This window comes from Bidens hawaiensis, unplaced genomic scaffold, assembly GCF_021521415.1.
Source record: "Bidens hawaiensis isolate Kalapana, Puna unplaced genomic scaffold, B.hawaiensis_p1.1 tig00002236_1, whole genome shotgun sequence".
Classification (NCBI taxonomy): Eukaryota; Viridiplantae; Streptophyta; class Magnoliopsida; order Asterales; family Asteraceae; genus Bidens; species Bidens hawaiensis.
In genome coordinates, this window is record NW_027491119.1 from 3166201 (window position 1) to 3184407 (window position 18207).

Below are 18207 nucleotides of genomic sequence, written 5' to 3' on the forward strand. Positions count from 1 at the left end.
ATGAAGTTATGAACAATAGAAATGATGATGTATAAAGCAATTTAAGTGTATAAATTACCTCCCACTTGTGAACCAAACTATAAGGCTATGTGCTGTAGATCTTGCTACGTCATATGTAGACACGTACAATGAGTTTAAACTTGCCCACCCTTTAACTATCACGTTATAGCCTCGCTAACTAGAGAATAAATAAATGAAAAAAATCAGTATCACTGCAAAAGTGCAAAGAACCTAATATACGGCATTAATACGCGAGTTTAATAGGAAATCATTGGCTCAAATACATGATAATGCGCAAGAGTTTTCAAAGATTTCAATTTATAGGCATGTCAAATCAATGTATCATAACCGGCAAGTTCTGGTAGAAAGCCTAAGGTAAGTTGCAAAACAGCTTAAACGTCGATCTGGATCCGGTTTTGATTTTGCTTTAACCGCTTCACACCTGTTTAAGGGGACAATTAATTAGTACACAAGGCTCATCAACATATACATCAGGGGTTTATGTTCATTAATGCATAAAAACAGCATATTGTTGAACATGTGGCCTAATATACATACATACATACATACAAGTATTGTAAATCAAAAGATAATATAAAAAAAACATTTTATTTGAACTTAAAGCGTATTTGAATAGTTATTTTATGTTAATAATACAAACTTTCTTATATTGACTGGGATTAATCCAAACTCTGGAAATGTTTAAAGACACACACAACTTTGAACTTTCCGTAGTCTCTCTCGCAATCCCGTATATACTAACTGAAAATTGAGTAGCCTTGTTAGGTTTTTGATGACGTGAGAAATACATATGAGAATGCTGGAGAAAAATGAGTTCACAGTTGATGTCTCTAGAAATATCCTGTGTTATTATAATTAATTCCGACCTAAAAGTTTGACTAATCAAAATCCAATAATCCTATTTGAATATGCACGTGTACTAAACAAAGTAGCATGCATATATCAGATTAGAAGAAAGGATTACCATGCATTATCTTGACAAACAGTTTAAATTCCTTGAAGTTGTCTTCTTCAAAGAGATCTTCATTGAGCCAATGGTAGGTAAAAGCCGATAAATGTCTACCATCTTGATCGTTTTTTGGTTTTGCGTATTCTAATATCTTGTTATACCCTTGTCTATCAAAACACGAAAGTGCATTTTCGCTTGTAATCGATATACCAGCATTCCATGCAGCATTCAACACCTAAAATATATTTCAAAATTATTATATAAAAAATAATCCCAAATTTCAACGGTTTGAAAATAACTACGTATTTTAACTAACTACCTGAGAAACTAACCCTCCGGGGTCAGACATTGCTTTCGAAAACCCCTCTAATGTACGCGGTTCAACACATGTAAAGTTTAAAGCAGTTTGATTCTTCTTTAACATTGAAGCAATTGGAGCATAGCCATCACGATCAACCGTATTGTAAAATCCAGCCGTCAATTCAGCTGCATGGCTGCCACTTTTGTACCACCAATGAATGCCTGATAACTTTACAGCAATGGGAGTGTCTTCAGAGAAGGCCATTTTAGCCATGGCTAGTACCCTGTCAGCATGATCAATGAGACCCTGAGAATACCAATTCAGAAAGAATCTGCCATATTCGGTACGGTAGTCACCACCGTCACAAAAAAAGCCGGTATCCTGAGGTTGCGAATTATAAGAACCCGCATTATCAGGTGGGCTACCCCAATTTGAGTGCCCGCTTGCTTCGGCAGCTTCCTCAAGACACTTTTTTAAATATTTATCATAGCACTGAAATTCACCAACACCTGGATATTCCCAACCATGTTTTGCAGGGTAAGACGGATAACGCAATTCTCCACAAGCACCTAAACCAACTTCAATCTTGTTGATGGTTCCATTCTTAAAGAATTTATTAAATTTAACCCGAAAGCTTTTCATAAACTCAAAGTATACCTGCACAACATTTATCAATGTCACTCTTGGAACATACACTTTTTGTTTGTTTTTTGTTTCTAGTTTCTACTACCTCTAGAGCAGTACGGCCTCCCAAAACACGCTCTTCGTCAATTCCCCAAGTAAGCGTTTCAGGGTTTCGCCTTCCATCTCTGTCTGTAAAATATATATCCGGATTTTCTTCACCGATTTCCTTTATCCATTTAGGCAATGGAATATAAACATCATCACCATCATTGCCTCCACATTCATGAAATGCCATTACAACCTGAAATAATTCAAATCATATTATTTAGTATCATTCCTAGGGTGAATTTATTTCTACAACAATTAAGAACTATAGGAAAACAAAGCGAACCTGTAACTTGAGATTAAACTCACGCACGAGCCCAAGGAGTATCTCGTAACCACTCCAATTGTACTCTCGGGGATTGTTAGCCTCGACAATTCCCCACCAGGCGACAACCATTACACCATCAACATTAATCGACTTCAGATCTTTTAATTGATCGAAGACATCCATAAAATCAAACAACTGGCATTGCATGTTGACAGCCCCCAACTGAATTTCAAATATTAATAAATGAAAACAAGGTGCAATATATACAAGTGTGTTAAGAGTATATAAAACTAATAGACTCACCGGTAGCATAACATAAACAGGAACACGCGGTGTGCCTACCTACAGATCATTCGGTTTACGGTAAGATCATTTTGCATCCATATTATGCATCACAATTTCTTAAAACCGCGAGGATAAGAGTGTTCTTACATACTGAGACAAGATCTCGCGGTTTTCAGCTTGCCTTTTTTTTCTTTTTCTTATTAGCTGATGATGCCTTCTTATAGTGTATTTGAAAAGATCTCTTCTGGGTGATGTTCGAATCATCTTGGCGTACCACTCATATAGCTAAACAAAACAAAAAATAAACTTATCAAAAATCTTGGCTGGAAACAACATTTAATTAATTTGTTTCAAGGCTACTTTCTGTTTGAAGCATGCCAATAAAAAACTAGAATCTGAAATCCTTGTTTGATAAGTTTATTTCTTAGAGCATGTTCGGGATTGAGTTTCAAAACAGCTTAGTGACTTATTGGCTTTTTCAAAAAGCCAGGATTTTGTGGCTTTTAGAAAACAGTTTTTAACTCTTTCAAAAAGCTAAAATAAGAAAGACTTTTGTGATTTCAAAACAATTTTTCAACTTATTGTTTTTTGAAAAAACCAGTAAGCCAATAAGTTGTTTTCAAACTCAATCCCAAACATGCTCTTAATAAGAGGGAGCGTTTGTCTTACATCCCGAGAGGAGATGTTGCGCTTCCTTTCCTTTTGATTAGGCGTGTTTGCGGATGGTAATGCTTCATACATCCGGCCGTTTCCATGGCAACAACACATCCTGGCAATTGACCTCTCCAGCTAAACAAAGACACAATTAAATCAACAACAAAGCAAAACAAAACAATAGAGCATTAAGGATGATAATAAAGGTTTGGTTTAATGTTACATACCAAAGGACAGTCTCCGGTCTTATACAAAGAAAGGGATCTCGGATTTCTGTTTGGTTGATCACCACACACAAAACAAATTAAAAAAATATTAACAATACGTAATAACTTGTGCCAGTGGCGAAGCTTGGGCTTCATCACAGCGATGACCGAAGTCACAAACCCAGTACCTCTAGGAATTTTTGAACAAAATCGCTTAAATTTACTCTATAAACGAAAAAACGGCAGTGACAGGGGGCCACCCCGGCCCCCATTATATTTCGCCCTTGACTTGTGCAATATCAATAAAACACATACTACAACTACTACTACTCCTACTCCTACTCCTACTCCTACTCCTACTCCTACTCCTACTCCTACACCACCACCACTATTATTATTATTATTATTGTAAGGTGCATATATATAAATATACCTCAAATGGATGGGAATTGTTGCAGGTGGTACACGAACCATGGCTAAAGTCTAAACCCTAACGCAGCAGAAACCAAACAAAGGGAAGAAAACGTACATTGATTCTAAAAATAATATAATATGATTCATCTTCTTTAGTGCATGCATATTGGGCCTGTTGTCTATAACTGGTGGGCCGGGTTAATCGGTTGGTCATGAGGATTTAAGTGTTGGGCCTTTTAAATCTTGGACACTGGGTTTTTAAAATATCAGTTACTAACCATAACTGGTTATGGTTAGTAACCATAACCGGGTTATTGGTCAAACAGTCAAAACCGGTTACGGTTTTAATGTAACCGGCTGGTTTGGTTATTAATCAGTTAACTGATAATAACCTATTGAAATTAACCTTATTAGCACTAATCGTATTAACCTATGTTCGGTTAACGCTACAAATCGGTTGCTAACTGCTTTCTTTATATCGCTTAATAACTGGTTCCGGTTTAGTTTCTGACTTCGATCCTTTTAACCAGTTAGGATTTGCATCTCTGCATGTACCCATGATTAGGAAAAGATATAAGTCTACTTGTTAAGTAGATTCCGAAATCAATCTATATCGAAACTCAAGTGGCGTCTATGTGACATTCGTCAATTTCAGGTCTTGTTTGTATTCGTTTTTGTATTTGTTTATTATGTAAACCGACCCGATTTGTAAACCGAAGCTTATGTTATAATCAAAATGATGGATTTATGTTACAATATTGTTTCACACTTGTTGGGTCTTGAAAACATCCTATTTTTATTTTTATTTTTATTTATTTATTTATTATTTTTTTTTTGTTTTGTGTTTTTGTCTTAATCCATTTTGCATGAAAACTCTTGTGTCTCACACCCATATTTGACCACCAACATTACCCTATATATACACCACCTTTCCTCTTCATTTTCCCTTGTTACAACTCCAAAAAAAAAAAAAAACTCTCTCAAACATCAAAGATTCAAGGTTATCTTCTTAAGTGTTCTTGAAGGATTTTGGTCTTTCATCTTAATTAGTTTATGTAGCCTTATTAATACTTGTTTATGGTTGTGCAACATATATATAATATACACCCCTTGTTTACCTTTGGTAGTTACTTCTCCGATTCCGGTCGGTGAGGTTTCGGACCCCATAAGGCAAGGCTTCTTGGAGGACTTCGTGTCCTTGATATATATACATCTATATAACTTGTTCATACATATTAATCTTGCTTATTTTAGTTTGTTGGTCATGTTTACAAGTTCCATGGTTATGGGTTTTTAAGAGTCTATGCTTCGGTTTAACCGTAAATAGCTCTAAACCGTAAACCGAACTTTGTTACTAGTTTTTGTTTGTTTAAACATACGTAGTGTTAGATCTTAAAATCATGTTTACAAATTCTATGGTTATGGGTTTGTAGAATCTTACCTCGGTCTTAACCCGAAACACGATCCGAACCGAAAACCGAACTTTTGTTTAAAGACTTTATTGTTAACTTTTGGTATTTTTTTTCTATTTGTACATTATTATACAAGTTCTTTAGTGTTTGGACATGTGGAAACCATCTATGAACTTGTTGTGAGATGGAAACCGAACCAAACCGATTCTTGCTCGCTTAAGACACACAAGTGTGTTTTTTTTTAGCCATCAAAACTTGTATATTTCTTTAAAAATAGTTACAAATTGATTTTTAAATATTTTCTTAAGTACTTGGAAATGTTGGATCCAACTTGATCTCATAACAAAGTTTGGACCGACAAAACCGAACACTCGCTTAATGTGCGTTGTTAGTTCTAAAACAATGGAACTACATACTTGGTTAAGTCTTATTAAATTTTATTGAGTTATCTCATAACATTCAATATTTTGGAAAGTTGACTTTGGGTTTGACCAATTATCAAGACCCGAACCGACAACCCGAACACTCGATAAAAAAAAACCAGTTTTAGTATCTTTATTCCAAAGGGATTTGCATTCTTGCATTTTACCTACCTTATTACTTAACATAGGTTGAGTAAATATTAAGGTTAGATACTTTAACCCGGTTTCGAGCAAACTTACATTTTTAAAGGGTTATTATTATAAATTCTTAAATAGTCACATTTTAAACCTTGAACTTTAATTATTTACATTTCTCAACATTTATTTTGTTTAAAGATCTTCAAGATAACCTTTCTAAATTCAAGACTTCTTTTCTTTTTAGGCATTGTGCGTTAAACTCGTCGTTCCGACAAATCTCCAAATTATCATCTTTCAAGTTTACTACTTGAAGGTGAGTACTTCATACCCCATTTTCCATCTTTTATTTTGGGGTGACATTTCATACTTATTCAACAAAATGATTTATATTTGAATCTTAAACCACAAACGTAGTTGTATATTTTACATAAATAATTGCTCGATTTGGTGTTCTATGCTTATATGCCTATGTGTTTATCGCTTTTGGTTGGTAGAACTATAAAATCCTAGACTATTTGGCATCCCCTTATAGCAAGGTGTCGTTAACGTAATGCAATTAACGATAACTATAAAATCCTAGACTATTTGGCATCCCCTTATAGCTAGGTGTCGCTAATGTGTTTAGCGATATCTATTTATCCAAATTACCACTTTTATTTATCGTTTCGTATGCAAGTTTTGTGGCTATCTTTATTATATACTAATATGATTAAACTTATGAATTGCTCACCGACCTTTGTGTTGACAAACTTTATTTTATGAAATGTTGCAGGTTTGCATCTTGGTTGATTTATGATTGTGAAGAAAACGACATCAAAGACCTTAGGATATTAGTAAAAATGAACAATATCAATTTGCCATATTTGTGATATCTTGTTTATGGTTATTTTATGGATAATTGTTATGTGACATTTTCGATGTTGTGAAATGAAATGAGTTTATTAAATACTGTCACTTTAATTAGTGTCATGTGCTTATGGACAATCGTTACACCTCGGCATGTTCCACCGCCTTTGGTCGGGGTGTGACAGTCTATTTATGTTTAGGGATCGAATTTATGCTTTACTACATTATGGTGTCGGGAAATTAAACGAGGATAAGAGGAATTATGAACATTGTGAAAAGCAAAATAAAAGTTGTCCGAGAATGGGTTCATTAGCTTTTGAGGCATAGCCACAAAAATGTAATGATTCGTTGGTATAAATGTATATATTTGGGTCGAGAGAAACGCAAAATAAAAGAGAGAAAATAGAATCATTTGTGACACTTTAGCTAGTTTCGTGACATAGCAGTTGGTGCAGTTCAATTCCACGATTGCAGTTTATGTCGATTCTGTTGGTTTGATTTATGAAACACACTGGTTTGGATGAGTCAAGGTGGTTAGGGCGATGATAAGCATCTGGTTCGAGAGGATGGTCAGCTACACTGGGACTGAGACTCAGTCCAGGCTCCTACGGGAGGCAACAGTGGGGGCCTCTTAAATGTGTGCCATCAAAAGTCGTGCTTTCGACCTTTTTTTAAAAACCGTCATATTTTTCTTAAAAATAGTCAGACCAAACGAATAGCTGACAAATAACTTGCTTTTATTGGCTTACAATTCAGGCGACTACGACTAGGATTCATTAAACAAGCATACCGACGATTTTTATAGTAGACATTTTACAAAACTTTTAATTTCCATTGACAATCTTATAAAGTGGAAGGTTAAAAACTTAAAATAGATATTTTGAAAAGTTTCTCAATAATAAACGGATGAGATTAAAAGGAATGGATGGCCAGGATCTGTTACTTTTTTTTTAATTCCTCCTTTAAAAACAGTGAAAAAACCCTAAAAAAAAAATCATTTGTTTTGTTTTGTTCGAACAATACGGCGACCATAAGAATTCAAAGGTTACTTTTATATTCAATCTTTTTAGTTATTTTATTATTTTAGCTTTTGTTCACTTGATAATCATTATTAAGTGATTTTTTTTTTAAATGGTTTCTTGTCTTTGGCATAAAACTGATTTGTGTTTAGTAAAAGTATTTTTAATCAAATATATTAGCATGGGTAATTTTGGTTCCTTAATTATAGGTCGTTTTTAAAGTTTTCTTGAATGTAGGGTGCAAAAGAGCCAAGCCTAGCTCGAGGCTTGAGCTTGGCTCGTTTATCTTACGCAGAGCTGAGGCCGAGCTTGGCTCGTTCAACTTACACAGAACTCGAGCTCGGCTCGTTTACTATTTATCAATTATTTTTTTATATAATTGTACTTATTTTTCTATTATAACTTTATGTATAAAATATACTTAATATTAAGTTATTTTTATTTGATTTTTCATAACATTATATATATTAATTAATAGTTATTAAACATCTATTTTAAAAAATTATATAAATGACATGCTGGTTTAGGCTCGTGAGCCGGCTCGAGCTTGATAAGTGAAACTCGGGCTTGTTTATTAAACGAACTTATTTTTAGGCTCGAGCTCGGGCTCGAGTTTTATTAATTTCGGCTTGATCAAGCATTTTAACGAGCCGATCTTGAGTAGCTCGCGAGCTATTCGGCTTGTTTGTAACCCTAATTAAATGTAAGGGTAAAATTGTTATTATAGAAATTATTTTTAATAAAATAAATTGAAATGGGTCAATTTGTAAAAAAAGTTATTTAAGAATGGGTAAATATGCAAATGAGTTTTTTGTTATTCATTTATCTGCATTTTCATATATGAAATGATATGTTTTTTGGTTTTATATTTCATTGTAGCTACTTTAAATGTTAGTTAAGAACTTACAAATGCTTTATATTTTAATTATAAGTTTGTTTTAAGTTACCTACAAACATTTTAATATATGTGTTACATTTTATTATGAATTAAAAATGCTGCTCTCCTCAACCTTTTAATGATGCTTTTGTTGTTTATTGTTCTTTAGCTTATTATTATTCTACTATTGCTGAAGAAGGTGAAAAAATGGCTGCAAATAAGCCTCTCCATGATGAAGATGACATAAATGTTCTAAATAGGTGTGTGTTGGTGACGAATTTGAAATTGTTTACGACTTGGGAACAAGTAACCGAGCATTTCAGTCACTTTGGAACCGTGGAAGATGCATGCTTTGTTCATCGACCAGACGTCATGTATACACGAAGTTGTATAGTGCTTATGGGAAGCGAAGAAGAAGCTAACCAAATATTAGCTTCAAATTCACATAATATATATGGTGGAGAGGTCACGTGTTGCCGATACATGGGAATGGAAGCTCACGAAGAGCATCTATACAGTGATGGGACGTTTACGATGCAAATCAGCACCAGAGATCTTAATGGGAGCCAACAAGAGCAATATGAGACGGTGGAGAACTATTTGCATCCCAACTACCACACGATGGAGTTTGATGAGAACGATCCATCGATTTTGGAAATAAGTTTCGAAACAAGGGAGCATATGGAAGAAGCAAAGAGTGTGCTGCCATATGAACAGATCAACAAGAAAGCTAACGGGTTTCAAAAAAGAGTAAAAGTTGAAGGCATACTTCGAAAGAGTTTTATTAAATTGGATTTAATTAATAGTTTGAAGGTTAAATTGTTTATCTATTTAGTTAAGATGTTTTGGAAGTTTATGTAGTTATATTACATTAGTAGATATTAGGAGTTTGAGTCATGACTCATGGTATGCTTAGAATGTTATTAAATATAAATAGAAGGTTAGGACTATGTAGTTTGTGTGAAAGTGTCGATAATCATTATAAACAGAAAGATTCGATCTTGATTGAGATCAAATTCCGTGTTCGTGATACATTACCTATACTTTGATTCACAAAAACCATAGATAATTAACTGATAATTGCAGCATGCTACTGTTAAATATGCAGTTCAAGTCATTGGCTGAATGGTCATTTCTAATGTGCAAAAATTATAATGTTTTGATTTTCAGATCTTTTTAGGGCCATAATAATCAGAGAAGCAGAAAAGGAATGGATGTAAGAAACCGATTATCGATTATCCAGTTCCTTTCCTAACCGTTGGTTTCAATCGGTTACAACTTGTTCATGTCTCAAAAGTCCAAACCGGTTCCTAACCATCATTTACTAACCGGTTTCTACTGTATCGGTTAATAACCAGTTTCGGTTCGGATAACTAGCTATAATTTGCATGTCTACCTTTAGGCAAGCTTGCTCATTTGAAGATCGATCTATAATGAAATTCAAGTGGCATCCAGTGAGCGATCGAGTATATCCTTAACCATTATGGTGTCTTGAAATTAGGCGGGGCTGATAGAAATTATCGACATTGTGAATGTCCATGCGCCAACGATCTAGTCGGAAAGGAATTCGCTTTGGGGTGAGCTGCTGAATCTCAAAGTTTACTAAATTTATTAATACTAATATTTTCACATACAACACAGTAAAGTATTTATTTTAATTTATGGTATATTGGTATTTTAGATCACCAAATGAACCACTTCACAACTTTATGCTATGTAAAGTTAAATTTTATACAATTTTTTAAGCTTCTTTGCCCGAAAAGTATGCGAGGTGGATAGAAAATCAGTATCACTGCAAAGCACCTGATGCTACATATACAGTTTACACCGGAAAATAAGCGAATTAAACAGAAAATCATTACCACAATACCGCAAATACATGATTTTAAGGGAAAATCAATTTAAGTTCTAGTAGAAAGCCAAAGGTATCGGTCAATTTGGATGCAGTTCTAAAGATTCTCCACAGCTTCACCTGTTTAAGAAAACAAATTAATAACTACATAAGGCTTATCAACATATTACAAATTTAAGCGAGATTTACCATGCATTCTCTTGACAAACAGTTTAAATTCCTTGAAGTTGTGTGTTTCAAAGAGAGCGTCATTGAGCCTAAGGTAGGTAAAAGCGGATAAATGCCTACCATCTGGATCGTTTCTCGGTTTTGCATGTTCTAATATCTTGTTATACCCTTGTCTATCATAACACGGAAGTGCATTTTCACTGGCAACTGGTATATCAGCATCCCATGCAGCATTCAACACCTAAAATATGTTTAAAAACTAATTATATAAAGATTAACCCCAAATTTCATCGGTCTGTATATAAGTAGGGGTGCAAATGAGCCGAGCTGCTCGCGAGTTACTCAAGCTCGGATCGATAAAAGGCTCGAAACGAGCCAAGCTTTTTCGAGCTCAAGCCGAGCCCAAGCCTCAAATAAAGCTCATTTAGTTATCGAGCCTAACCTCGAGCCTTGTGTATTTTTATGTTTTACATATTTTGGACTTTAATGCAGTAATTTCACACTGCACAGCCAAGCTCGAGCTGAGCATTGGCTAGTTTAAGGTACTACGTGAGCTCAAGCTGAGCTTAGGCTTGTTTAAGGTCTGTCTCAAATTATATAAAAATAATTAAAAATGTATATAAATTAATACATATATAATAAACGGGCTGAGCCCGAGCCAAGCTCGAGCTTTAGAAAATGAGCTCGAAACGAGCCGAGCTCGAGCTCTCATAAGTCAAAACGAGCTGAGCTTGAGCTAGAAGAGCTCGGGCTCGACTCGTTTACACCCTATATAAGTACCTATTATATATAACTACCTACCTGCCAGACTAACCCTTCAGGGTCAGCCATTGCTTCCGGAAACCCCTCTTGCTGGTCCATCGTACGCAATTCAACACACGTAAAGTTTAAAGCAGTTTCATGCTTCTTTAACATTGAAGCAATTGGAGCATATCCATCACGGTTAGCCCGGTTGTAAAATCCAGCTGTCAGTTCAGCTGCATGGCTGGTGGTTTTGTACCACCAATGAATACCTGATAACTGATCATCCATGAAAAATGAAAACTTTATGTTGGTTATAACATATAATGTGATCAGTGTTGAATATATGAATAATTGACTTACCTTTACAGCAATGGGAGTGTCTTCAAAGGCTAAATTAGCCATTGCTAGTACTTTGTCACCATGATCAATGAGATATTGAGAGTACCAATTTAGAAAAAATCTACCATACGTGCTGTCATAATCACCACCGTCACAAAAGAATTTGGTATCTTGAGGGTGAGAATTATAAGTGCCTGCATTATCAGGCGGTCTACCCCAAAACGAGTGTCCTCTTGCATCTGCAGCTTTCTGAAGAAACTTTCTTAGGTATTTATCATAGCACTGCAAGGTAAACACGGTGTGGGCTTATTAAACCTTTATTAAAATGCACAAAAAATATAAAATAAAAAATGGTCTAGAATTCATAAAACAAACTGTTACAGTTGGCACTTAAGTCTCAACAGTCAATATTTTACATAGTGCATATTACATACTATATCTACTATAGTAGTGTAAAAGTGTATTAAAGAGTTTCTGTAAACTAAGATAATTCATTAGCATTTCATTGGTGCAAAAATAGCAACTATAACAAAAGAAATATATTCTAACAGTTGCTGCAAACAGATACACCTTGAAAGACTGACCGTACATGATAACAAGAAATATATTCTTAATTATATTCAAGTGTGTGTAACTAAGATATTTCATTAACAGTTAAGAACTTCAGCTATACCTAATTCAATATATTCAAGTGTGTGTAAGTAAGACATTTCATTGACTGTGTTCAAGTGTGTGCAGGTAAACCTAGATAACTAAATACATGCAATATAATATATATAAAAGAAAACTAAAATATATTATCAAATCTTACGGTCTAGTCCAGTTTTATATAGCCGGTTTTCGCTATAAACTGTTTGAAAATTTTGAAATGACCGACCAAAAACGACCGCAAAACTAAACCAATGACCGGTTTTGAGGTTTAAAACCAAACCGTGAACACCCCTAGTTGTTAGCTTTGACCTGAAACACTTTTTGTCTATTTCTTGAATATATTTATACATAATTAGTCTGAATACTAAATAATATATTTAGTTTGAAGTTTATCTAATTTTTCAAGTCCAAATATGGAGTAGCTTTTAACTGTTTATGCCCTGAAAATACACTTTGGGTGACTTTCCATTTCCTTTAAAGCTACCTTTTTTTTTCTACTTCATATGTTTCACCCATTTCTTTTAAAGCTAACTTTTTGTACTTCACATGTTTCACCAGTTAAGAGATTAAACTCGACCAATTCATAAGAAAAAAAGTCAAACTTTCCATCTTCAATTACTATTCATAATCATGTAATGTCATGATGTCTAGTGGTTATATACTTATTTGTTTATATAAAGGTACCTGGAATTCACCAATACCGGGATATTCCCAACCGTGTTTTGCAGGGTAAGACGGGTACCGCAATTCTCCACACGCTCCTAAACCAATTTCAATCTCGGTAATGCTCCCATCCTGGAAGAATTCATCAAATTCAACTCGGAAGCTTCTCATATACTCAAAGTATACCTGCATATATTATGCACAAAACAACTTTTTATCAACTTTTAATGTTTATTTTGTTAAATGTCACAACTTTTATCAGCAAAAATCTAATACCTCAACAGCAGTACGGCCTCTCAAAACACGTTCTTTATCAATTCCCCAAGTAAGACTTTCAGGGTTTCGCCTTCCATCTCGGTCTGTGAAATAAATATCTGGATTTTCTTCACCGATTTCTTTTATCCATTTAGGCAGTGGAATATAAACATCATCACCAATGTTACCTCCACACTCATGAAATGACATTACAACCTAAACACAAATCATACTTACCGTCCCTTCGATTTATAAAATAATAAAAAATTATACACACTATGGAAAACAAACCTGTAACTTAAGATCTAATTCACGCACTATCGAAAACAGTTGCTTGTAACCTTTCCAATTATACTGTTGGGGATTGTTGGCCTCAACAATCCCCCACCAGGTGTCAACCATTACACCATCAACATTAATTGACTTCAGCGTTCTTAACTGATTCTTTAGATCATCAGGATCAACCAGTTCACACTCCATGTTGATGATCCCCAACTGAATTTCAAATATGTTAACAAAACAAGATGCAATGTAAAGGTTACAAGTGTTTTTAGTGTAGTGCTAATAATAATATACATTAACAGACTTACTGGTAGCATAACATAAACAGGAACATGTGGTGTGCCTGTAAAATCCCGTTCCTCTGAGACAATTTCAGTGACCTACAGAACAGAATTTATTAAGGTTAAAGTATAATCATTATGTATCGGCAAAATACCATACAAAAGCAACATACTTTATATTCTTTCTCGTAAAAGTCCCTTAACAGTTTTTTGCATATAAAAAACCAGCAAACCTTCTATCGGTTCCCGTAAAGGTACCTTAACATTATTTTCCACAAAAAAAAAAAACAACAAAGCGGTTTCTGTTTTATCATAAAAGTCTCTTAACATTTATTGACCGTATGAAATAATGAAAACATTATTTTACAATAACAATAAAAATCATTTCTTTAGAACTTGTTCAGGTGCCAAACTCGAGCTTACAAAATCGACTCATGAGCCGAGCTTGAGTTTTAGGAAAAAAGAGCCCGAAACGAGTCAAGCTCGAGCTTTAGAAAAATAGCTTGAAACGAGCCAAGCTCAAGTTCTCATAAGTCAAAAGTACAAGCCGAACTCATTCTTACTTGAGCTCAGGTTGGGCTCGTTTACACTGCTACAATAAGTAAAAAATCACAAATTTGTTCAAATTTAATATGTGGATGGACTTTATGTTGCAAAATAATACTTTTATGCGAAAAATAATTTTGTTCAAAAAACTGTTAAGGAAACAGAAACTATATTAGGTTTATCTATTCACCATTTTGTTGATCCTAAATTTAACCTAAATAAATTCACATCACAATTTCTTAGACCACAAAAGCCTAAAACAAATTGACTTCTAAAAGTGCCTTAACATTATTCCACAAAAATAAATAAATAAAAACAACACAGTTTCTGTTCTTAACATGTTAAATCTGAAAAAAAAAATCTTAATTTTGATTGGATGAAATAATGAAAACACTATTTTACAAATTACATCATACTAACGATAAAAATCACTTCTTTATAACTTTTTAAGGAGCCTACCTCAAGCTTTAAAAAAATGCTCGAAAGGAGACGAGTTAGAGCTTTAGAAAAGTAGCTCAAAACAAGCCGAGCTCAAGCTCCCGTAAGTCAACACAAGCCGAGCTTAATCCTACTCGTGCTTGGGTTCGACTTGTTTACACCCCTATCATTTGTCTATAATTTGTTCAGGTGCCGAGCTTGAGCTTAAAATTGCATTATAATAACAATAAAAATCATTCGTTTATAATTGTTCAGGTGTCAAGCTCGAGCTTGAAAATACGACTCATGAGCCGAGCTCAAGCATTAATAAAAAGACCTGAAACGAATCAAGCTCGAGCTTTAGTAAAATAGCTCGAAACGAGCCGAGCTCAAGCTCACGTAAGTCAACACGAGCCAAGAGTAATCCTACTCGCGCTCGGGATCAGCTGCTCATTTACACCCCTACAATAAGTAAGAAAAAAAACATCACAAATTTTGTTCAAATTTAACATTGTCTATTCTCCATGTTGTTGATCCCAAACTAAACCTAAATAATAAATTCACATCACAATTTCATAAGCCACAAAAACCTAAAACAAATTGACTCCTAAAACTAAAACTAATCACAATTGCAACAAAACACTATAATTATAATTAAACATCACATTAGTGATTAGTTACCTGATGGTGATGATCAGAGGCACAAACTGAATCATTGAAACCAGATGATTCCGCGAGATCACTTGACGTGGACGAGATTCGAGTGTGAGAGGTTAAATTGAGCTCGAGTTCGGTTCGTTTCAAGCTCTATTTTTAAAGCTCGAGCTCGGCTCATGGATAAATTTTCAAGCTCAAGCTCAAGCTCGGCTCATTTACCATGTATCAATTATTTTTTTAATATAATTAGAATTATTTTTATATATATTTTTTATTATAATTTTATGTATAAAATAATATATCTAAAACAAATTGACTTCTAAAACTAAAACTAATCACAATTACAACAAAACACTATAATAATTATAATTAAACATCACATTCGTGATTAGTTACCTGACGGTGATGATCAGAGGCACAAATTGAATCACTGAAACCAGAGGATTCCGCGAGATCACTTGACGCGGACGAAATTCGAGTGCGAGAGGTCAAATTGAGCTTCAAATGATGAGAACGAGGAGTGAATTGAAGTGCGGAAGGAGGTGAAAATGAGTGCCGGAAGAGAATAGCGTTTGAAGAGGTGGTTGTGGAGCATTTTAGCATAGCGTACGCGGTGGTTATCGCCATGGGAGGATGAGGTCATGGTTTCAGGTTTTGGGGATTTAAAGGAAGAAGAAGAAGATGTATCCGAGATATTGAGATCAACGGAATTTTAAGTTTTACGTAAAGATGAATTTAGGGGTGGAAACGAGCTCGACTTTTTAGCTGTGATTTCAAAGCTCGAGTTTGGGGACTCACGAGCTTGGCTTGTGAGTAAGTTTCGTTTTCTGTTTGGGGACTCATCTCGTTTCATATGTATCAATTATCTTTTTTATATAATTATAATTATTTTTATGTATTTTTTTATTATAGTTTTATGTATAAAATAATATATATTGTTTAGTTATTTATATTTGTTTTTTCATAACATTATGTATGTATTAATTAATAATTATTAAATATATTTTTTTAAAAATAATATAAATGACAGGCTCGTATAGACTCGCGATCCTGTTCGAGCTCGATAAGTAAAGCTCATGTCGGGCTCGTTTATTAAACGAGCTTACTTTTAGGCTTGAGTTCGGGCTCAGGCTCGATTAAGCCTGACTTGACCGAGCTTTTTAACAAACCGATCTCGAGTAGCTCTCGAGCAGCTCGGCTCATTTCCAACCTATGAGTGCAACACTATCCCAACTCTAACAAGCACCGACCCAAAACTCCTCACAACTTTAGCTTTGGTTATGTTTAGCCCAAACTGATCTCTGCCAAACATTAAATTTTCAATATTATTTGCTATTGAATTGGCATATAACACAAAGGGTATTCAACTATTGGGCTAGGGTATGCTATTAAAAGCTCATATGTTGTTTAAATAAAGAGGTGCACAAAATACCGGACCGGTTCCTACCCGTATTTTACCCGCGGGTAAGACCTGGTATAGGATTTCTCCTTAAAGTCGTACCCGGAACCGGAAATAACCGGTCAAAACCCGGCCATACCCTACCCGAAACCTGAAAAAAAACCCGAAAAACCCGGTCAAATACCTTACTATAACCAGAATCGGTTTCTACATAATCGGTTTCAAACCGATTCAGTTTTTAGGTCGGGTCAGTTAACTGGTTTATTTGCCAACCACTATGGTTATAAAATTTAAAAATGGCATGTTTGTTATATTAAAATAGGGGGGCTTCAAGATCATGTAATTTGTTTAATAATTTTAGTAGGCTGATTAAGCAAACCCATGTGAAAGGATCATCGGCATGCTTACATTATGACATTTTTTTATTTTGAAAAGGAATTAATAAACTAATTAAAAGTATTCAAATATTGATCAATTATAGAAGGCCGTCAATTTTCAATATTTTCCATTTTCAATGGGGACTTCCTTTACTGAAGTCTAAAGAAGCATTAAGCAACATACTTTAGCTATTATATTAATATGCTGTTATTGTTAATTTAATAAATGATAAAAACTTAAATTGTAGTACGTAACTACGTATGCTAGTCTTTTTATGTAATCTTGGTGTAATTAATTATGTATGCGTATGTGGGTAAAAAAAATATTTCAACTCAACATGCGTATGTGGTATATACCTTATTAAAAAGGTTATATACCTTATTAACTTTTCCCTTTTGCATGACCTAATACATAAACTTTTTTTAATTACACCTCCAGACCACCTTACCACCCCATTAAAATAGAAATGACCCTAATAAATACGTACTATTTAAATAGTTGGCAACATTATAAAAATATTTTCTAATCTATATTAAAATGAAATTTAAGTGAAGACTAATCAAACCCAATAGCATAAAATTCATATTTTCCTCCTAAGAATATATAACCTTTTTAATGTAGTAGAAACAGATCATCTTTTAGGCTGTTCTCTATGATGGAGGGCATCGAAGCCCCTCCACAGTGTCACGTCAACGTCACGTGGAAAACGGTACTTCGAAGCCCTTCTCCATATCGTCCCACTATGGTTTAAAACCCCTTAGGCGCCCCTATACATACATACATACATGTGTGTGTGTGTGTGTGAGATGCAGAGAGAAGGGGCCCATTATGCGCCGGTCATTCCAAAAGCGCCCCCACCTAACATGCCACTTGGCGGTGTGGAGCGCCCCTTTTTCCGCGCCCCATAGCGTGGAGTGTTATAGATAAAAAAATCATATTTTCTTTATGATTAAATTTGAGGATCAAACTCATATTTTACATATAATTGCACTTTTGACATATATGATATATCCCTCCTCAGACCCTACCATAGC

At 34.5% G+C, this 18207-nt stretch overlaps 2 protein-coding genes across 2 annotated transcripts; both read right to left on the reverse strand.

Annotated features, from left to right (window-relative positions):
• Positions 1-968: 968 nt before the first annotated feature.
• Positions 969-3685, reverse strand: LOC143611391 (beta-amylase 2, chloroplastic-like). Its single transcript, XM_077085603.1, has 7 exons — positions 3602-3685; positions 3223-3342; positions 2572-2610; positions 2287-2490; positions 2002-2196; positions 1290-1928; positions 969-1205 (listed from the first exon to the last, which is right to left on the reverse strand). Exons 1-7 carry the CDS (start codon positions 3683-3685, stop codon positions 969-971), a joined length of 1518 nt encoding a protein of 505 aa, XP_076941718.1.
• Positions 3686-10467: 6782 nt separating this feature from the next.
• On the reverse strand, positions 10468-16038 carry LOC143613016 (beta-amylase 2, chloroplastic-like). Its single transcript, XM_077086851.1, has 9 exons — positions 15793-16038; positions 13804-13875; positions 13505-13708; positions 13235-13429; positions 12980-13144; positions 11666-11926; positions 11363-11581; positions 10583-10802; positions 10468-10513 (listed from the first exon to the last, which is right to left on the reverse strand). The coding sequence occupies exons 1-9, from the start codon at positions 16021-16023 to the stop codon at positions 10491-10493; spliced, it is 1590 nt and encodes a 529-aa protein (XP_076942966.1). The 5' UTR covers positions 16024-16038; the 3' UTR covers positions 10468-10490.
• Between the last annotated feature and the right edge of the window lie 2169 nt (positions 16039-18207).